This window comes from Nanorana parkeri, unplaced genomic scaffold (assembly GCF_000935625.1).
Source record: "Nanorana parkeri isolate BGI_ZX_2015 unplaced genomic scaffold, ASM93562v1 scaffold975, whole genome shotgun sequence".
Lineage (NCBI taxonomy): Eukaryota > Metazoa > Chordata > Amphibia > Anura > Dicroglossidae > Nanorana > Nanorana parkeri.
In genome coordinates, this window is record NW_017307243.1 from 229,457 (window position 1) to 252,243 (window position 22,787).

General features: G+C 39.0%; 1 protein-coding gene across 1 annotated transcript in view; it reads left to right on the top strand.

Annotated features, from left to right (window-relative positions):
- CARD11 (caspase recruitment domain family member 11) overlaps nucleotides 1-22,787 on the top strand; it is a 60,556-nt gene that overhangs the window by 15,792 nt on the left and 21,977 nt on the right. Inside the window, exons 6-17 of the mRNA XM_018566790.1 lie at nucleotides 758-883; nucleotides 2,110-2,307; nucleotides 3,770-3,934; nucleotides 5,915-5,963; nucleotides 6,607-6,722; nucleotides 10,641-10,744; nucleotides 10,862-10,899; nucleotides 12,232-12,364; nucleotides 17,561-17,762; nucleotides 17,984-18,110; nucleotides 18,362-18,602; nucleotides 19,984-20,077. Coding sequence (XP_018422292.1) covers nucleotides 758-883; nucleotides 2,110-2,307; nucleotides 3,770-3,934; nucleotides 5,915-5,963; nucleotides 6,607-6,722; nucleotides 10,641-10,744; nucleotides 10,862-10,899; nucleotides 12,232-12,364; nucleotides 17,561-17,762; nucleotides 17,984-18,110; nucleotides 18,362-18,602; nucleotides 19,984-20,077 — 1,593 coding nt within the window. The remainder of the gene's footprint in view (nucleotides 1-757; nucleotides 884-2,109; nucleotides 2,308-3,769; nucleotides 3,935-5,914; nucleotides 5,964-6,606; nucleotides 6,723-10,640; nucleotides 10,745-10,861; nucleotides 10,900-12,231; nucleotides 12,365-17,560; nucleotides 17,763-17,983; nucleotides 18,111-18,361; nucleotides 18,603-19,983; nucleotides 20,078-22,787) is intronic.

A 22,787-nucleotide genomic window follows, 5' to 3' on the forward strand; every position in this document is an offset into this window, starting at 1 on the left:
TCAATAACAGCCGATTCATCAAAAATGCCTTTCTGCAGGCAGTAAACACATGCCAGACACCGAATAGCACTGATGTTAGTTGTATTCTTTTAGATTCTGAAGAGCACTGATGCAACTTGCAGTCATGTGATGGAGTGGACCGGTGGAAAAGAAGAGGACTTATCTATGTAGGCGTGCCACCCACCTAGATGTGTAGGGCACATTCATAGCTTCTACCTTCCCGGGTCTGAATCCACTTACCTAGTAAATTTTAGTAGATGTATCTGAGAATCAAACTTCCTACCAGACTGGGCCTCTGCTAGGGAGTAAGGGCAATAATTTACCTTCAGTCCCCCTGTGTCTGCTATGTTACATATCATGTGATCACATGACATGGAAAGACAGCAGAAAAGGGATGACTTACTAAAATGTTAACAGGTTCTTTATCTAGTAGGAGGTTTGCTCATAACTCTTAACAAAATAAGTGACATGATAGCTTGGGGAAAAATAAGAGTAATAATGCTCCTTTAACAAAAAAAATCCTGCATTGTCTCTCTCTGAAAAACTTTAATTAACAGATATTTTTATTCTCTAAACACATTAACACCTAAAAATTGACTTTTCTAATTGATTACATTTAAAATTCCTTTTACAGCAATTATACTAGATCTAACATTACAAATGAACATGATGCCCGGATGTTGTTTTAAATGCTCTGCTTGCCACTATCTGTGTTAACAGTGCCAAATTAAATTGCTTGTTAACATTTATTTTACAGTACCTGGAAGAGAAAGAAGACTTGGAGCTCAAATGTTCTACACTTTCTAAAGATTGTGAAATGTACAAGCACCGCATGAATACCGTTATGGTGCAGTTAGAGGAAGTAGAGAAAGAGCGAGATCTGGTATTTTGTCACTGCTCTTAAAATGCCTAATGCATATGTGGAATCCTGTGGTGTGTGTTTTTTTTGAAGCATGGACATCCACACCAATGATAGATATTGGATTGGGTTTAATGACACTGCTGCATGTCCCATTGTGCTTTTCTTACCATTAATGTCAATATATTCCTAGTGCATCAGGTACAGGAAAGTGATAAGAGTGCTCTATTTATGCAATCATGTATGTAAAGCCTTAAGCTGGCCATACACTAGTAGATTTCTGAAACAAACATTTGTAAGAAAGATCTTTCTTTACCACCCAATAATGCCATCAGACACTTGACAAATGTGGATCAAAATTTTGTTTAATTTTTAACATTCGATTTTGGAATGAATAGAGTTTTCTAAATGAAAACCACTTTCACTGTTAGAATATTGCTCATTCAAGAAAAAAATTCCATCCTGCTCCTTCGACTTTTTTCATCAATATGGTCTAAATCGATGATCAATTGGACCCCATCAACTAATAGAAAGTTGAACGAAAGATCTTTGGAAAATCTAAGCAGTGTATGGCCAGCTTTAGGGGCCAATTTATTAATTTTATACCCTGCTTATAGCTGGGTACATGATGTTCACATGGCACTAGCACCCCTAGATGGCGATAAGGAGCATAGAAAATTCCTTTACTAGACAAGGACAACCACATACACCTATACATTGAAAAGGGTGCTTTGAGAAGTACCCACCCACCCAAACAGAGACAATCCCCACCAAAGAAGCAGTTTTGAAGAATTTAAAGCAATTAAGCATAGCTATGGAAAAGGGTGTTTGCATTGGGGATTTATGTGCAACCTACCGGTCCCTCCATTTTGGATCCCTTACTCGTACACCTGTAGCTCAAAAAAAAATCACCATTATCCTGTTTAGGATAAATCCAGTAACAAAATGTTACGCAATATGTAACTTTCCCCATTTTTCCAAAATTAAGACATTAACAAAGATTGGCATAGATACCATATCTATACACATATACATTTAAACAGCTTTGAACAGTTTCTATAGCCTTCAAAAAAATATGTTTTTAGTCACCGGGGTTCAGTAGAACACACATCTGGCAGTCTGATGTCCGGAGCAAGAATGCTGCTGTCCAGTGGAAAGTTTTTATAGTAACCTTTAAATAATGTAAATCTGACGCTGCATTGGAAAGTGAAATTTTTATTTTCTCTGTCGCTTTTGTTTTTAATCGAAAGGCATATCGTTCACGTGATGAAGCACAGACACAGTATTCACAATGTCTGGTAGACAAAGACAAGTACAGAAAACAAATTCGAGAGCTAGAGGAGAAGAATGATGAACTTAGAATTGAGATGGTTAAAAAAGAGGCAAGGATTGTTAATCTGGAATGCAAATTGCGAAGAATGTCAAAGGATGGGCTCTTTCTGGACCAGGTGCATTTTAAAAATCATATATATAAAATTTGCCTTCTGATACTGGGTAAAGTACTGTAGCACAGAAGGTCAAAGAAAAGCAATGGGTCATAAAAATGCAAGAGTAAGTAAATAAAAAGATGAGTTAGTAAAATACCCTCACTAAACAATGTTGCTGGTCTCAGTGATACAGAAAAGGGATAAAAGATCAAGAAAGGGGTAGTATAAAAGTACATTAAGAGAAACAAATGGCATAGTCTTCAAAACAACAGCACCACTGATCGATTTCAGAACACACAAACAGTTGTATAATATCATATGTTAACAAAATCGTCATATAAACATAATAAGTATGAATTTGAAAATATATTATTAATAAGTAATATAGAGGCAACGAACTATCTTCTTTATTAATCATCCATGCACAGGCTCTGCTTACTTATGAAAGGTGCAGGCTTAGAGGGCTTTCATCCAGATCCTAGAAGAGGCATGAAGGGCATGTGTTCAGATTTGTCAGACTTCAATGGCTGTGTGCTTGTTTCAGGTCAGCAACGTACTAGGTAGGGAATGAAGTCAGAATCAGAGTGACAACTCTGAAAGCTTTGTCTTTAAAAACCAAATGAGAATTTGCAGCTCCCATATTTCAACATTGATTTAAGTGTCATATTCCTTTGCTCCTCACAAAACGCTATTTATTGTCCATCAGGTGGAAGTCACTGTCCATGCTTACTCAGAATCTGATAGCAGGTTTGTGGCATCCAGTACCTAAAGTCCACATAGCTGTTTATTGAACTACTTGCCCATTAAGGCACTTTAGAAAAGAATATCACAACTCATTTTGTCGGTTCCAGCAGGTCAACGTTAAAGGAGAATTATGAGGCAAGTGATTTTCACTGACAATGAGACTGTCACAGGTCGGCTCAGTAGATCGGGAAGTGAGTGAACACATACCGTCGCTCGCTCACTTCTCGATCTATCCCTGCAGAGAGCCGTGACTGTCATTCATGGCTCCCTGCAGGGATTCCACCCCCTCCCCTGTCTGATCCTCCAGCGATGTCTGGCGTAACGGACGGGGGAGGGGGCAGGCACAGCTGGCAGAGCCACCTGTCAATCCCACAGCTGGGTGGATCTCGACAGCAATGTCAGGATCCGTCCCGGCTGCGGCGTCTCAGTATACCGCGAGCTGTAGCTCGTGGTATGCTGAGCTTTGGGTAACGGGAGGACGCTAGTTTGTGTTCTCCCGTGACCCTTAGGAGAACTATAGGGAAAAGCACTGACCCCATAGTTCTCCTTTAAAATTACCTTCCAAAAAGTCTGCAGGGTCCCAACAACAAAATCAATCAGGGACAAAAAAACAAACAAACATAAGAATAAATCAGTAAACTTTATATACAGTACCCGTAGCCAAGTATTATATGGAAATACTTCACCAGTACTTTACATTCTGGGTTATTCATTATTTTTGTTAAACTTTCCTTAACAGAGTTTACCAAGAAATCTAAACATCATGATGTCACCAGGTTCAAAGACAAATGGTCAGGAGGCTGAGGACTCATCTGATTCTATGGGATCTCCTGATGAGAAATATTTCTTTGGTGTCGCTGAATCAAAGAAAAGAAGGAGGGTGAACCTAAAAGGCATTCCCCAAGTGTGTTTGTCAGCCCTTGTATACTGTTTAACAATGGATGAAAATACTTGTTAGCCATTAAATGTTTGATTGTACTGTATAGTTTGTTTGTTTTGTTTTTTGTTAATGCCCAATCAAAATGAACATTAGAAACAACAATTTACATATACAATGATTTACAGAGATTAATAAATTGGAGCATCAGGTAAATATTAAAACCACCCTTTAAACTAGTCATTTATACAATAAAAGGGATTCCCCGTAGTATTAATGGTTACATTTATCTGCTAATTCCCTCCAGAGTTCTTTAGAATTGTTACATTGTATCTCTTGTTTGTAGTCCTCAGCTGCATCTAGTGGCCATAATGTCTTATCATCCCAATTCACTACCGTTCACAATACTTGAAGAACATTCAAGAGAAAATGCCCTTAAAAACATTTTATTTTACTCCATTCTGACAACAGCTGGTTAACTTTCACCCAAACACATGTACATGCAGTTGCACTGGCTATATGCATTGCTTTTCAAATATAAATAGATCCTACAGTGTTCTTTTCCACATAAGGTTTTACATATACTGTACATGAACATAAGAGACATAATAGACAGTTAAAAATAGCTGCCACTCTTGAGAACTGGTTAATTAGAAAGATCTAGTGCATGGTTACAGTATATAAAGAAATTCCATGGGAAACCACATTAGGGTCAGAACACATAGTTGGCAGGTGATTAGCATGTTTGTATTGCAACAGGGTCTTTAGTTATACTCCCAGCTTGCTTTGTCCATATATTCATGTGTTTCCTTCCTATGTGTGCATGTTTTTTTTTTTTTACTTCCACAGTCCCAGTGCATACCAGAAAGTTAATTGCCTCCCACCCTAAACCAACATCACTGTGCATAATTGTATGAGGCAGGGACATAAGCTTTTAAGGTCATTTGAAAGCATAACTGATGTTATTTGTGCATTGAAAATTAGCTAGTCCACTTCTAGACCTGTAGAGTAATCAGTCTACAGTGTATCAGCACTACAAAGAACTAGATTACATACATCTGTCAAATTTAAAGGTGGCTTATAAAAATGCCAGCTGAATTTTAGAGTTAAGCAGATATCAGCTCATTTGTTTCACCAGCAGTTTGCTGAGATGTACAATAATCCCAGAATATAATAAATCAAAAAGGGTCCAGTGGACCTCCAGCTAGTTTACCTAGGGCATTGCAGAGCATGTAGGGGCACCTCTCCAAGCAAGAAACCCACACTGCAATGGAGGGTTCCCTTCCTCTCACCACTGACCTATAGTTGGCTGTGTAGGTCAGATCCAATGAGTATTCTGCATTCATTAATGTGCAGAGAGCACAAAAGAGATGAAACACACCTCTAGCATTATGCTTCCATGTTAGGACGTATTGTATTTTACTAGGCTTCCTCAACAGGTAGCTCACTGTGCACTCTGCCATTGTAGAACTTCATTGCTAAAGGATCCTTTGGCAAACATGTAAGGGCCAGCTATGAACCCTAGTTTGCATGAACTAATTTATTAATTTCTAAATGAATATATTCAAGCTTTATTGCAGAATTGTGTATGTTTCCATTCTGAATATAATAAAGCCACCATTTTCCCATAAACAGCTAAATTTTTCAAAATAAGAGCCAAGATGTATGTTCTGCAAGGAGGATGTAGTCAACAATATAGTGGATCTGTATGCCAGTGCTCTCATGCTGTCAGGTGTGTCTGGGTAATGCAGAATAATAGGGCACAATGATACCCCCTTATTGTGTCTCACTACACCCCATAATAGTATTTTGTGCTTTAGCTTTGAATAGCTGCTATTCAAAAAAAGAAATGAAATCTGGAATCTACCTAAAACTAAAAAGTCAGTGTAGAGCTGTTTCATGGCCTTTGTAATGTATAAGCCTTTGGTTTTTGTGATACTTGCAACATAATAATTTTGAATGAAGAAATGTATAAACAAATCATTTATCTCTTTCTCTGTTTTGCAGATTGTACGAACAAAGTCTCCAGTATTCAACAGGCAAAATGTATTTCAAGGTTAGACATACATGTAGCTATAAACTTTATTACATCAAAGAAATGAGATTTGTGTACTGTCCCTGCTGAACTTGCTATTGCTTGAACTGGTTCAGAGCAGTAGTAGAAGCTGTGTGCTGCTTGGAATTTGTATTTTGTAAAATTTGATTGCAGTATTTGTACCATAGGTTGTATATAAATATATAACACGTAGGACCAGGCCAATAGGTGAATATACAATGCAGCTACCTCTTGTGCGTAAAGAGAAGGTCTAATCTCTCTAAGCTACAGCCTAAGCTTTACACGTTCTCCCTGGCTCCAAATTTAGACTGTGTTGACATTCATGCAGCCATATTACAATCACAGATGTTAAATATGAAAATTATACTAGCCGTTTACCGTTTATAGCGCAATTCTTTTCCTCTGGTATCACTGTGCTCTCTCAATCCAAAGAGGTCTCCTTTTAAAACCAACAGAACTTTGAGTTTAACAAGAGGCCGGGAATGGCAACTCCCAAATTTCTATATGCATAGGTTCACCTTCATTGTATATGTCCGCACTGTTTTAATACTATGTTGGATATATGGGCAGTATAAGAATACGGGCTACACAGATTTTTATCTGCAGTAATTCATTTTACAGTTTTTTTCTAATTTTCATAAAGCTGCTGAAGATCTGGAGAGCAAAATAGAATGCAATAATTGTCAAACGGAGGGAGCGTCTCATAGGTCTGGATCATTCAGCAATACTACTATCAACAGTTCTGATATTCCCAAGGTAGTACGTTATTGATGATTTCATACATGGTGTATGGGTATTTGCTGGTCAAAAACTAATTTACCTGGTTTGTGTAAATGACCAAACTAGAATTGTTCATTTGTTTGTGGCACTATCCACTTCAATAAAGCAAAGGAAAATAAAGCAACATGTTTAAAGCCTGCAGTGGATATTGCATATCACGGGTTTTTGTGTGGCTACTGCCATCTTCATTGTCCGAAAACTGTAGACATATCAGGCTGATAAGTGCCAAGTCTTACATAGTTACATATTTGTTAAGGTTGAATAAAGACACAGTCCATCAAGTTCAACCTTTGTGGGTGTGGGTGTGTGTTTGAGTGACTAATATTACTTGTGCCTCTTTATGTCTTGCTCGTTGAGAAAAGTATCTAGACGGGTCTTAAACAATTCCATACTCTCAGGTGAAACCACTGTTTGTGAAAGGGAGTTCCACAATTTTATAGCTCTGACAGTAAAGAATCCTCGTCACTGTTTAAGATTAAATATTTTCTCTTCCAGTTTCAGATGTTGTAGGGGAACATGGAGCCAGCTTCCCGTGCAATCAAGAAGACGTGCGGCAAGTAATGACCCACCTCCTGGTTTCCTGATTGGCCGGAAAGCCGGCTCCTTGGTGATTGGCTGGAAAGCCGGCTTCCCGGCCAATCAGTATCGAGCCAGCTTCCCGGTCAATGAGGTCATTACTCGCCTCCTGGCTTTCTGATTGGTTGGGAAGCCGGTTTCCCGGACACTCACAATCAAGCAGGCCAAACAACATGGAGTGAGCTTCCCTGTCAATCAGGAAACCGGGCGGAATGTCATTACCCGCTGCCCGGCTTTCTGATTACCTAGGAAGCCTGCTCCATGCCAGCAGAAGCACCGGTATTGTTATTCGGTATTTCCACACCCCTGATGTAGTCTGTTTTCTCTCTTGGTCACTGCACTCCTACACAAATGCTATTCTGTGACCATCCCAGTCCTCATTCTTTTCTTCTGTTGACATGCACATGCTTGTTGCACAATCACTCCAAGATAATATTTTTATTGCAGCCTAAAAAAGGCAAAAAGAATACAATGTGTGTGTTTTAAATTACTTATGTTTATTTAAACCTTATAGAATATATACAGACTGTACAGTCTATTTTCGTAGATAACAGCATGCCATAGTATGTGTATACATTTTTTATTGAATTGCTTCTAACAGCATGACTAACTAACTGAATGAGGCACTGAAACCTGAAACCTACTGCACTACCCCTGTTCAATCCAATCGATACCAGAATTAGACCCCATTGCACTTAGTAACAGGGGTGGTTGACACACACAGGGGTCCTCATGCACCCTTCTCTACTTCAAGACTGAGTGGAGGCACTAGTGCTGATGGGTGGGAGAAACGAGGGGGGCTGTATGTGTGTGTGTTTATGTATTTCTCTATGTGTGTGTTTAGGGGGAGATGTATTTCTCTTTGCGTGTTTGTGTAGTCACCTTATTCACACCTGTATGTTTAGGTACAATTAGGGATTTCCGTGTCACGAATTTGCATTTTACTGCAGCAGGAATCCCTAATCTGGCATCTACAAGCGGTAGTTGTCACCCGTTCAAGTTAATGATCAGGTGACAGCCACTGCACGTAAACACCGGCACACCGCATGCAATGGTATGTGTTATGATTACATGTGGTTAGGAATCAGTCATTATCCCTGGATACACGATCGATGCGTCCAGTGATAATGATTGTTTTCTAACTGCATGTAATCATATCATATATAATAATGTAAGCTGTAGCTGTTATTTTTTATTTTGAGGGGTGAGGGGGGGGGCTCATACAAAATTTCGCAATAGTGCCCTGTGATTTCTAGTTACGCCCCTGAACTACAACAATATATCTAACAAGATATAAGACTAAACCACAATGTCATACTGTTGTGTATGGCAGCAACAAAGAACTTCTACATATGAGTGTCTTTGGCTAACCCTGCAACAGTTCCATGGTGTTTGTTGTAAGCTTTTTAGTTGCACCACTGCAATACACCAACATGTTATTTTAGGGTGACCTCACCTTTATGTTCTTCTTGTGTTAAGTGAATGGAAATATAGTTGGCTGAATCTGTATTAGCACATGTCCAATCCATCTCCCTTGCCTCTATAATTTGATAGTAGCCTTGTTCTCTAGTGAACAATTAATAAGAAGGTCATAATTTGAAATCTTAACTGGCCATAAAATTACAGAGGATCCTTTTCAGTATGGAAAGATGCCACCTTGGTCAGGTACTTTTTGTTATTCACCATCTAGCAGCGTTGACAAGCTCTGGCGCTGCCACAGAAGTATTTTGGTGTGTGCAATATATTATGTTGACCATCAGGTACAGTTTATAGCTCTTGCTTTGCTCAATTCACCTAATGTATTTAATGTAATTTTCAGAACTACTATATTTAATCTACTGATGCTAGCATTGCTCTGAGAATACTAGTTGCCTGACGTTTGTGCGGACTCCTTGACTTCAGTACTTCAAGTCACTGAACTGAAATAAGTATGTAGTCAGAAATGTCAGAACTCCTAATGTACACACCTGTTCTGGATAACATAAAATATAACTGAAACTAAAATAAGTATTTTCAAGATAAGGTCAGTGGTGGCAGTTTATGTATTTCTCTCAAGACAGGTTTTCTTTAAAAGTAAGTTCTAGACAAATATTTCTGTGTGTGTGTTGATTATTATGGAAGTGTGGATACAAAAAAACTGCAGCAGGCCCTATTTTACCTGCTCTGGAACGCATGCAAACGCCCTGGAACGCACTGAAAGCCCATTTTAAACTGAAAATAAATACATTTTTAAACCAAAAACAGCCCGGAACGCATCAAAAATGCGGCAAAAACGCAGCACAACCCACTGCACTGCGTGTATGTAGTCAGAAATGTCAGAACTCCTAATGTACACACCTGTTCTGGATAACATAAAATATAACTGAAACTAAAATAAGTATTTTCAAGATAAGGTCAGTGGTGGCAGTTTATGTATTTCTCTCAAGAGTAAGTAAGTAAGTTCTGGACAAATATATCTGTGTGTGTGTTGATTATTATGGAAGTGTGGATACAAACTGTTCGGGATTTAGTTATAACACAAAAGTTTAAATAGATACTTTATGTATATATGTTAATAATTTATTATGTTCATTTGTAAAAAGGTACACAAACAAAGTGATTAGTATGCTAAATACTATTATTACAGTTATTAACGACCTATAGTTGCCAGATTATAATATTTATTGCCATAGTGGGTCATTAAAGAAACTAAATTATATGTAAATCTTGACACATCAAAGGTGGGAGGGGGTGGAACAATGCTTAACGTTTGCATAGGAAGTGAAGATTTGCACTGTCCTCAGCTACCAATATTTCTAGAACTGCTGATTGCTTTCATTTATGGTTTTTGCTCAAATTAACCTCTGCTCATGTGCTTTTTTCATCATCTGCTTTGATTTAATTATCCAGGTTTGCTTTAATACCTATCTCCGGAATTTATTTTTTAGTTTTGGCGTGAGGAAGAATTGAAATTTCTGTCTGACTCTTACTTTAGCTCATAACCCCTCATTAGGGAGCTCACTTCCTGTCCCTGTGAAGTCAATGCTGTCCAAGAAACCAGGAGAATGGCTGGCATTGCGACAGGAGGGCACAGATAGCAGCAAAATACATTATAGGAAGTTCTACCCTTTCCCCACTCTACTAAAAATGTGTTTTTTTTTTTTTTTGCCTGTGTACCTAATTGGTACACAAAGCAATTAAAGCTCTGACAAATGTTCAAATGCTTCTCTGCTCTATCTAAAAGGAAATTAAAAGTTTTAGCTGTGGTTTGCTTTTAAGTTATACAAAATATATAAAAGAGAAGCTCCTTACAGCTGATATGCCTCCCATTCTCTTTTGCAGTACCAGCTAAAACCTCGAAGTCAAAGCATAATGTCCACAACACCAGAGCCCCCTGGAAATGACTCTATCATGAGAAGGAGTAAAGAAGATGTGCCCACATTTAGGTCAGATTACTATATCCTGTCTAATGTATTTTTTTTTTGTTAAAGAGTAAAAGTTTCTGCAGGAGATTCTAACAATAATAAACTCATTGTCTGAATTTATCCTAATTATTTTAACAGTGCTGCTGATGAGGACAATGACAGCATAGAATTAGATGGTAAGTTCTGAAATACAGTATCTGCTATGTTAGATTAAAGTAACCATGCACACTCGGTTCAAACATCTACAAAAAAATGATATCACACTTGGAGAATACCTTTCTCATCCGACAGTCAAATGCCTACATTCTGCTGAAACCCAATAGACTATGACTGGTGGCAACTCTTTCCTGACCATCAGCAAAGAATAATGAAAATAGCGGAAAATTAGATATTGTCTAACACAATCCACCTTGACAAGTAGATGTTCTGACCTGGTATCATGATGGGGTCACAAAGCTGCCGAAGAATCCAGTCTTAGCTTCGGCTGATCCTTTAGCTAGCTTCGGTTGCGGGAGCCCCTCGGTTCAGTCGAACTGAAGGGCTGCTGTATGGGTTATTCACTATAGCACGTAAAGCACCTGAAGGCAGCCGAGCCAAAGGCATTTGCTTGGGCTCGACCAAGCCGAAGTGTCAGCCGAAGCAGGGCGAATGGCCAGGCAAAGGCCGGCCTTTCACCCTGCAAATGACAGCTGTGATGTCACGGCTGGCTCCACCCAGTTGTAATGACAGATCAGTGTTCCCAAATGACCTGGGGACGCTGAACTGTCATTAAACAATCACAACTGGGCGGAGTCGGCCGTGACGTAACGGGTGGCTTCGCCCAGTTGTTATTCATTGGAGGGACCTGCTAGAAGACTCTAGTAGGTGCCAGCCAATAGGAAGCAGTTGGGTGGAGCTAGCTGTCACTGGTAGCTCTGCCAAATTGGATTTTTTTTAATGATTATGTTTTTTCTTTGTAAAAAAATCTTTATATTTTAATTTTTCAATTTATTTACATTTTTAAAATTATTTTTTAACTTTTTAAACTATTCTCCTTGATTTTCTATTCTGCTCGGTACCACAGAGGTACCGAGCAGAATAGCCGAGCCGAATGTTGCTTGGCGGCATTCGGCTATTCACTCACTGCTGTTCGGCCCCATTAGAATAGGGACGAACGGCAGCAAGTGAGCTGCTGGAGCTGGTGAGTTGAGGTTAGCGATTCTTATGCTACCATGTTGTTGCCATCAACAACCTCACTAGTTTAATATAGGGAGTACAAATAAAAGCTACTTAGGTAAATAATAATTAAATCAATGAGGATACCTATAACCAAGCTTACTAAGAAATCCATGCTTTCCCTTTAAAAACAGGATTTTTAGTGGCAGTGGAATATTATCATTGTATTTCCCCATCATCCCTACGAGTGGGTCCATTTAACAAAATACATTTACAGCCATTCTGTAAATGCTGATCCACTCTCTCACTTTTAAAACCTAAATGTACTAATACAATTTATTTTGTCTTTGCAGATGAGTTTCATGACCGATACTCATATGGACCTCCATCTATTCATTCCTCTTCTTCTTCACACCAGTCAGAAAGTCTGGACAGCTATGACCTTGAGCAAGTTCATTCTATGTTTCGAAAGCTGTCTCTGGAAAGGTAACTATATTATACTCGCTTTATGAATTCCCACTGTAAATTATATTATTTATACACCACAATCTCGGGAACATGCTGTTTATACAGCCTCAGCAGTTTGTCAAGCCAAAGTATGCCTACTGTCACAGCAAATCTGTCCAGTTATAGGGGACATGCTGTATGGATTTTCTGAAGGACAATCATGTTAAACTAAATGGTCAGGTATGTGGCTATCTGTTTGTGTGTGTCGATCAATGTTGGCACAAATAATCACGCCAGATTACTAGGTGATTGTCTGTTGGGTGCTAAAGTCTAGTAATTCCTTCCTAACCAAACATGTTTAACTTGTTCACAATAAGTATATCACTTCTGTAGGGTCTTGGGTCCTAATTTGCTTCAGTAAACTCTTATGATACCCATATACTGTACATCAGGAAATTATTTTTGGGTTGATCGAACAACAGCCTTATCATGGCCAACCAATGGAAATAACAGTAAGTGGTGTTAGATATTTTCCCCAATATAATCCCACTGCAGATGTGTTGCCCCTCCTGCCTGTACTGACAAGCAAGCTCAGGTGAACTAAGTGTGCTTGTGTATGGCAAGATCTTTCAGCAGGAATAATGTTCCCGCATGTCCACATGCAGCGTAATGATGGTTTGTAGTTGCACTTCATTTAGAATCATCTATTTCAAAAGCAAGCAAGACTGAATCTATGAAAAAAACAGGAAGGAAACTAAGGTTAGGGGGCACAGGTAGGTCCAGAATACATCTAGGCAAACTCTAAGCACCCACAAAAAAAATCAACAAAGAACAGTCATTGTATGTTGTAAGGATGAAGTGAGTTTTTAAGCCTACATGTCATAGTAAATTTACTCCAATGACATTGTGGCTGGCGTTACCGTATATACTCGAGTATAAGCCGTCCCGAATATAAGCCGAGGTACCTAATTTGACCAAAAAAAACTGGGAAAAAGTATTGACCCGAATATAAGCCGAGGGTGGGAAATGAGGCAGCTACTGGTAGATAGATACCAATAAAATTACATTAATATTTATTTAAAAGAAAAATAACCTAGCTCTGTAAGTGGAAAAGGGGGTACAGGGCTACATATTATGTACTACGGATCATTTAACCCATTCATATTAGCAGAGGATAATTGTAATTGTATTGTTCAGTGCACTCTATATGTAGTATATAGTACATGTACATATAGAGTGCCTGCAACAATACATTTACAATGATCCTCTGCTAACATGAATGGGTTAAATGATCCATAGTACAGGGCTACATACAGATCATTTAATACATTCATGTTAGTATAATTGTAAATGTATTGTCTGCACTGTATTAGCAGTATATACTCTATATAGAGTATATACTGCTAATACAGTGCAGACAATACATAATTGCTTAATAAATCTCCCCCCCAAATCTGCCCTCACTCACTGTGTCCGTGTGCCGGTGATCGATCATCACATCACGGAGAGAGCAGGGACGAGTCAGCGGCGCGCTGGTCCAGTGGGAGGAGCTCCAGGTGGGGTCCTAATTTAGCTGGCTCAGAGGTGCCTGCCCGCTAAATTACAACCCCACCTGGAGCTCCTCTCGCCTGATCAGCGCGCCGCTGACTCATCCCTGCTCCCCTGCCTGACTGGCCGCTGCGGGGGGTTTTTTTTTCTTCTTACTTACCTCGCTGAGCGTCGCTGCTGCTCCGGTGTGCGGTGCTCCGAGCGGGGTCATCTGGCAGTCTCCGGCCACCTAAATTAGGACCCGGAGACTGCCAGATGACCCCGCTCGGAGCACCGCACACCGGAGCAGCAGTGACGCGACGCTCGGCGAGGTAAGTAAGAAGACGCGCTGGCGCTGACTCGAGTATAAGCCGAGGGGGGCACTTTTCACCCAAAAAAATGGGCTGAAAATCTCGGCTTATACTCGAGTATATACGGTACTTTTACAGTGACTTTTACAGTGACATTTTTTGAGACAAATGTGCCGCAGAGATACAAACAGAAAAGCACAGAAAATGCCAGTCATGTCATGTCATGTATTTACTGTATACAATAATAATACAATTTACTGTATATCATATTTTATTCTGTTCAATAATCTGTTGGTTGTCAGATTGTGAATTGTCATCTGTAAATATGGATAAAGTTAGAATTTTTCGCATTAAGGAAGTGTCTGCTTTAGCATAATTAAAACACTTCAGCATTCCTTCAATACACCACTCAAACCCTTTGATTGGTTGTGTTATTTCCGTAAACGCCCTCTTCAGGGATCAGAAAAGATTACTGTATTTGCAGTTCTGTAGCTCTCCTTTACCATCAGAACTGTGAAGCAATGCTAAGAGTCATTTATGAGAGTCGGTGACTCTAAAACAGTATATTAGAATGGACAAAACTGCAAGCGAATTTGTCTGCACAGAGCCAAAGACCAGGTGAACTTTACCAAGTAATTTTCAGTTTTAATCCTGTTTTATTTTATTGTCGCTAATTTATTTTGTAATATTATTTTTTGTAAATATTTTTGAACCTTTTTTCTTTTTGTTCATCAAAATTCTTTATGTTGAATCTCTGAATGCTCTTATCAGAAAGTAAAATAACTTTTTGCCTCTTGGAAGTAAGCTACTGTATTGTAAGCTCTGTTACATTTACGGTATGTTTGAGTGTGGCAGCAAGTGATGCTGACATTTTTGGTGCTTAGATTGTTGTTCTGCAAGTTGGAAAAGATCTGTGCTTTCAGGTCAAGGCTAAACCTCGTTTTTTTCTAGCTGTAAAGGGTGCCTTGGCATCTTTTATAGTGACTGAAGAGCAGCTTCCCACTGTGTTTTCTATACATATATGACATTTATATATTTTATATGTGTCCATTTTCCACCTTTTTAATAGCTCATTCACATAAGTATAGCTATAGATTTGGTTTCAGAAGTGATTTTCTCCAAAGGTCATCCATGCCCCTTATTCATCTGGTTCAGTGGTTCACAAGGGGGGTGCGGCCCGCACCCGGGTGACACCATTGGAGGGGTGACACCAAAATGACTTAGTCATTTTGGTGTCACCCCCTCTGAAAAGTTGGGCGCTCGGTCATGGACCGAACGCTCAACAGTATCAGGAGAGAGGAGGGGACCCGGCGGCATACCTTATCCGGCCGGGTGGCTATCTCCTCCTCTCTCTGCTGGCGTCCATCACCAAGATGGCCGCCGGCAGGTGTCAGAATACTGCCGCTCGTGCGCGATGACGTCATCGCGCACACGCGCGGTGACGTCTTGGCGGGGTGACACTCGGACACCGCTCCGGGTGTCACCCAGCCTCGGGACGCCCCTGATTCTGGTTGCTCATCTTTCATGACTTTTTGGTGAACTAGTGCCTACACTCAAAGTATATAAAGATTTATGACATATAATTGTGACTCTCTCTCTCTCCAGAGTATAGGCCTAGACCAAAAAGTATTTTTGCTATTTCTATAGCTTGCACTGAGATTACATGCTGTTAGTCTATGATCCTTTTTTAACATCACCCAACAACCTCTCCTAACAGCACACACATACACTATGGGGTCCATTTATCAATATTATGCTCACCATAAATAACAAACAATGATTGGCTAAACATTCAAGTGCTTTTTTCACTACTAATTTTTTTTAAAATTTGTACTGGCTTTTCAAAATAAAATATGCAATCATTGTGAATCATTGTGAAAGTTTAGAAGGCTAGATGAAAGGCTTAGTGGAGTATAAGATTTCCAGTAGTTGAATAGTAAATTTTTTGTAGAGGTCTATGCTTTAGAACATGAAAAGGAACAACTAAGGAGGAAATAGAGACAGAGGAATTTGGTTCCGTAAGAAGAGAAATTCCCTCTGAATGAGGGACAGTTGAAAGATAAACAAAATTATGTACAATTTGGAGAAACATCAGGTGTTATATATCAAAACTGTTTCTGCTTCTTATGTACTCAACAGCCTTGAACTTCTGTTTTCCAGGGGTCAATGCAATACATTATAAACATCCACCAGTACACTATGATATCAGAGAGGTTACTTGTTTATTCGCAGCCTCAATAAAATGTCTGGCCTTCATTATAACATAACACCCTCTGGCTCTAATTGACTTCACCTTATGTAGGCTTGTGATGCAGCAAAATAGGATCAATTTTACTTCTCACTTCAATCCAGCTGTCTCTGGGTCTGCTCACACAAATACTGTGTGCAAGCAAACAATATTTATTTTCTACTGATCCACCTCCCCTGACTGAGGCTCTGCTGGGACACAGATGTCGGAGATTTACACTGCACCTCAAGAGCTCTCTTCTCCCAGACTCTGAGCCCAGAATTTCACTTTATATATTATCTGTTTAAAAACAGTGGTGTCTTTTTGAGAAGTATACACAATGTGAGGTATAATATCAGTATTTTTAAATGAACATAGCAAAGTGAATAACCACTCAAATAATATTTTAATGATATTATTAATGTTAAAAAAATATTCTGTAAGAGAACCAGCAGTGGCAAAATATACTGTCCAAATGAGTTTGGATTTGACAGTTAGGTTAATGAAAGCCTGACAACCATATTAGTATAGAGGCACCACAAGAGGGCGCTATTATTTTTATTAGCCACAACAACCTTCCAAATTTTACTTTGCTACTAAGGCCTCAACATTATGGCTTGGTTCTGTCTCTTGGAGCTAAGCTCTACCCTCTAACCAACCCAATCCAGTTACAAAATATCTGTGTCCCATTGGAAAGATCTTATTGGACAGGGGAAAGTTTGTTGTATATGACTAAGCTCCAGGAGTAGGTCCAAGTCCTAAAGTTGAGATGGTAAGAATAAAGTGAAACAAAAATTACAGATATGCAGAGACAAGGTTTTTCTGACTAACATAGAGCAAATAGCAGGTACCTAGGTTTACCTGATCTTAGGCAGATGTAGGTTTTAACTTTTCATTTGCATTAAAATAATATGCACATTTCAACCACTTTATACTATGATGTGTAAAAGGATGGAAAAAGCAACAAAATAACATTTGTGGCTCCTACAGGCCTATAGCCAATGCAAGGCATATGAACTTATGGTGCTGTGTTGCTGTGTACATTTGAAGCACCATTGTACCAAAGTACATTTGAAGCACCAAGTACCGAGAACATCAAGGACAACTGTGCTAAGTCTTTTATTACACATTATAGTCCTTGTTGTTAAATTCCAAAAACATTTTTTGCAGACCCTTTCGCCCATCTGTAACATCTATAGGACCACCCAGGAGCAGCAATCATTCTGTACAGCATGTCACATTGGATGGAGACAATCTTATGATGGAAATCTCATTAGTCGGAGGAAATGAAAGAGGCATTTTTCTTGGTTCTGTTAAACCTGATTCAGGAGCAGAAAAAGCAGGTCTGAAAGTGGGACATCAACTTTTATTGGTAAGTGTATGACTTTATATATGCTAATACATTGCTATTGATTTGTCTAATAATTATTTTCCTAGCCCAGGTGTTATGTACAGGTGTATTGAAAACTGATTTTAGTACACCTGTTACCCTTGCTTTCTGAAAGTGGTGTTTTTGATTGATGGTACAATTAGCATTGGTGCATTGTAGAAGATATTATGATGGTAATTAAAGTCTCAGACTTATTTTCACAGTTAGATGGATGCATCAAAGGAAAAAAACAATGTGTACCCATGGAGAGATGTACCAAAGAAGAAGCTCACTGGGCTATACAAAGATGTAAAGGATTGGTTATTGTTCAATATAAACTAAATAATGAAGGTAAGACAACAATGTTTACATTTACCACTACTATATAGTTTTAAATTCTTTCCACTATTTCCAACATGGAATGTTGTGCTCCTTACTACTGTCCAAAAATATTAAAAATATATATGTATTTGTATAGCCAATAACTTAGTAATTTCTTAATTCTGAGTTTAGTTCACATGATAAAAAAAAGATGAGTACCTATGAATTACACACTGTAAAATGACTTATTGCTGTTCATTCTCTTGCACTTTGTGTTGCAGGATACAGCAAGCTAACTAAGGATCTAGAAGAAGGGAAAGTTCGATCTGGAGACTCCTTTTTTATTCGTTTAAATTTAAACATTTCCAGTCATCTAGACAGCTGTTCACTTTCTGTAAACTGTGATGATATTGTACATGTTCTTGACACTATGCACCAGGGAAGGTATGAGTGGCTTTGTGCTAGAGTTGATCCATTTACTGTACGAAACATGGACATTGGAACAATTCCAAGCTACAGCAGGTGTGTGGGTAAACAGTTGCATCATAAAAGCAATAGAAATATGTGTAAGTCAAATGACATGCTGTATATAGATTGTTAAGTGATTATAGAGTATATAGCTAGGCACTATGAGGTTCATAATGTGCAGAACACTGTATACTCTGGAATATATAACATTCAGCACAAAGTATAAAGCAGGCCAGAATTGTGTATATATTATACAGTAAATCAATTATTAGGAATATTATAAACAAATTATTTCCTATTGGTTAAACGGTATGTAAACAGTAAATCTGTCAAGATGTGTGGCATCATGTCTCACTGTATACATTTTTCTTAAGCAAATCATGTTTCTGTGAAACAGTTGCAAAGGATTCCATGACCCAGTTTGAATGCCTAGCATTCTAGTTTGCACGCCAGCTATAACAATACATTGTATGGTCACTGCTGCACCTGATCAGTTGAGGTTTGAAGGCTCTAAGGAGTGCCCAGGACTTGCATGACTGTCTGTTGCAAAGTTTCTTACCTGGAGAACTGACAACGCTAAACCACTGCCTCTCAATTAGCAGCAGAATTAGCAGCCTTCTGTGCAAGCTTCTTAAGTTGGTCATTGGGCTAATACACAGCCAAATGGCTAACTGAAGGAGCATGTAAAGTAGGGTGACTACGCTGCTGTTAATTCAGAGGCAGTGGCTTAGTATTGTCAGCAGGAAGTGTTGTAACAAGCAGGATCCCCAGGTACTTTTCAACAAAAAAGTGAGCTGTATTGTTTTACATTCAATTACATTTTGTAATGTCAGTCAGATGCTGATAAGCTAACATATATAAATGCTTACCTCCAACATGTGTACTATATGCATCCTACAGGGGCGTAACTAGAAATCACAGGGCCCCGTAGCAAAATTTTGTATGGGGCCCCCGTGATTGCTAGTTATGTCACTTGCAGAGCCCACCTGATATACCAAACAGACCACCTGAGAGTGACCCTGCAGAGCCCACCATAGACTCTCTATAGTGGGCTCTGCAGGGTCTCAGATGGGCTGGACACCTCTTACCTGTCAGCGATGTCCGCCTCCGTGGTCGCCGGGCCCCGCCTCCTCTTCCGTCCCCGGGCCCCGCCTCCTCTTACATCACTGACCTCCACCACCTAAGCATTTAAAAGGTGAGAAATATAGTTTAAAAAAATAATTTTAGGTATCTTGTGTGAATGGGAACACATAGCAAAGAGAGTGGAGTTTTCTCAAATTTGACTGCAAAAGTGGAAGTACACTTTAAACTTTGGACAAGCATTTGGTTACATTTTATTAGTGTCATATTAGTGTCATTTATATGTCAAATATAAACCAAAATATATAATCTCTCTCATACTTTTCCATTAAAAACTGTTTTTTTTATTTGTTAGAGCCCAGCAGTTATTTTTAGTTAAGCTACAGAGATTAATGAACAGAAGCAAGGATGAATTGGAAGGTACAAGTAACACGCTCAAAGCTATGAAGGTAAATGCAGTTTTGTTTCTGTTGGCTATTACAATTTGTTTCTTCCCTTCCACTTAAAGATTCATCATTTTCAGAGATGAGATAATGTGTTTGTTCATAATAAGGCATCCGGTTTTCCTTAAATAGCAATTCCAGGCACCAGCAAAATTAGAGAAAAGGTTCCTAATGGGCCATCCCTTTTTTATTCTCCAGTGTATAAAAACAAGAATTCTGTGGGCACAGACAGGGGGCAAATAGGGGGTCTATACAATGTATTACATCCCTCCCCAAATGAACCGCTAAACCCATTATTTATGAGGCAAAATAAAATTCAATGATATTTGCCACTTTTCTACTTTGCTTCAAAGGTTCAAAGGACTCTACTTTGTGAACCACTCCAAAACAGATCCGCCTTATCCCTATTTGCTACAGTCTCACAAAGCTGATATTTTCCCATCATATTTCTTGCTCATGTTCCGACTACAATACATTCCTATCAGCCTTCACATAAAGCAGAACTGAACCTGAATTGTTTCTCAGAGTATTTGCTATGATTTGCAATGCAAAGCATAGTGGTGATTTTCTGTCACTTTTGAGAGCTTTGATTTTACTTTATGTTGTGTCTCACGGACAAAAAGTAAAGGGAAATATCCCGAATGGGAAAAAAAATAAAACCTGACAGGGGTTCAAGCCATTATCTACACTAATCAAACTTGTACAAAAGTATTGTTTTTAGATACACTTTAAGTGCTTTGTATAATCACATTTAACATAGAAACCACCTTTTCTGACTTGTTACATGACTCCAAAGCAGTAATCAAAAACTGAACAATCCCCTGACTCCTACCATCTTATCACTTTGCTTATATAGTCCTTAATATACTCACTCTTATCTTGGCAAATTCTGTAAACTAATTCCTCAGCACACAAGGACCACATAGAGTGTATACTTTAAAAGCAATCCTTGACAAAATTAATACATCTAGTTCACCATGCAAATAAAAATAAACAAAACTACCTTTATCTTTCTTTGCCCTAGATTATGCCATCAAAAGCCTGTTCTGAGCCTATACATAGGGGCGTATCTGCTGTGAGGCAAACAAGGCGTTTGCCTTGGGCGGCATTTTCCGCCCCACAACAGTCAGGCAAGCCGGGCTGCACAGAATTGGCAGCCTCGACTGCCTAATCTAGCAGGACAGCCAGTTCTGAGGTGACAGGGGACCTTAACGCTGCTGTGTGCAGACAGCATTACGAGCCCTGTCACATCCAAGTGTGCATCGCAGTCGCCAAACATCTCATGATGAAATGAGTTGTTCGGCGGCTGCGATGCACGCTTGAATGTGATAGGGCTCCTAATGCTGCCTGCGCACAGCAGCATTAGGGACTCCTGTCACCCCCGAAGGGCGCTGTTGGGGGGGACGGAGAAATGTTAGGACCGCCCCCGCAGATAACTCTCCCTGCTGCAGACTCAGACTGAGCCTGTCAGCAATTTCTCCTTACAGGCTGTAATCAGCTGCAGCGATCTGTGTCAGAGGGGACAGACAGCCAATTACAGACTGTAAGAAGAAATCGCTGACAATCTGTGAGTTTCCGTCCTCCTGTGCCGTCTACTCACCCTTCTGCTCCTGCTGACAGCCACACGATCGTCCCCATTCCAGCAGCTGGCAGCAATAGCCAGCCTGTTATTGGCTCTTTTCAATTGCAATAGCCAATAACAGGCTGGCTATTGCACCCACCCACTGCCTGCTGTCAATCAGCAGAAGAGGACCTGATGGAGAAATTTCTCCTTCAGGTCCCTCCTCTGCTGATTGACAGCAGGCAGTGGGTGGGTGCAATAGCCAGCCTGTTATTGGCTATTGCAATCTGAAATATCCAATAGCAGGCTGGCTGTTGCTCCCAGCAATAAAGTAAAAAAAAAATGTTTTAAATAAAGTTAAATAAACTAAAATGAAAAATACAGAAAAATCTAAAAAGTTTTAAAAATTGTTAAAAAAACTAAAATGAAAACATGTTTAAAAAGTTTTTAAAAAGTTAAATAAATAAAAAGTAAAAATGCAAAAAAAAATAAAAATAATAAAGTTAAATAAACTAAAATTAAAAATACAAATACAAAAAAAAGTTTAAAAAAATAAAAACACAGCCTCCTGAGACCCAGCCTCCTGAGACCCCCATTTAGTAGGGGGGGGGGTTCTATTGTTTTAACATACTTATAATTAGCTGCCTCTCAACATACCCTAAAACTGTTTAATGGGAAGAAGGCAGATGTGTTCACTCACTTGCACATTAACACTCACAACCTATTAAGTTAAGGTTGCTAGCAATGAATATAAAGTAAATCTATTTGCTGACAACCCAAAGTTATTAACGATAAAAAATAATTGTGTCATTTCAAATGTTCTTAAACATTTGAAGTTTTTTAGCTTCAATTTGGGACTCTCATTTATAAAATGAAAATTATATCTGCTTTTCTGCAATATCTCAGGATATATTCAGGATATAGAAAACACTAGACATGTGCATGGCTGAAAGTTTTGTTTAGTTTTAGAATTTTTTTTTTCATTTTCTGAAATTCGTATCCATTCGACATTCGTTATTCGGAATACGTATCAATCCGAAGTTTTCCTTTTTGGAATTTGGATCAAGTTCTATTCTATTTGGTGGATGGAAATTAGTATGTAATTAAATGTGAAAGTTGAAATAAAAAAACAGCGTGGGCCCCCCCCCCCCCCCC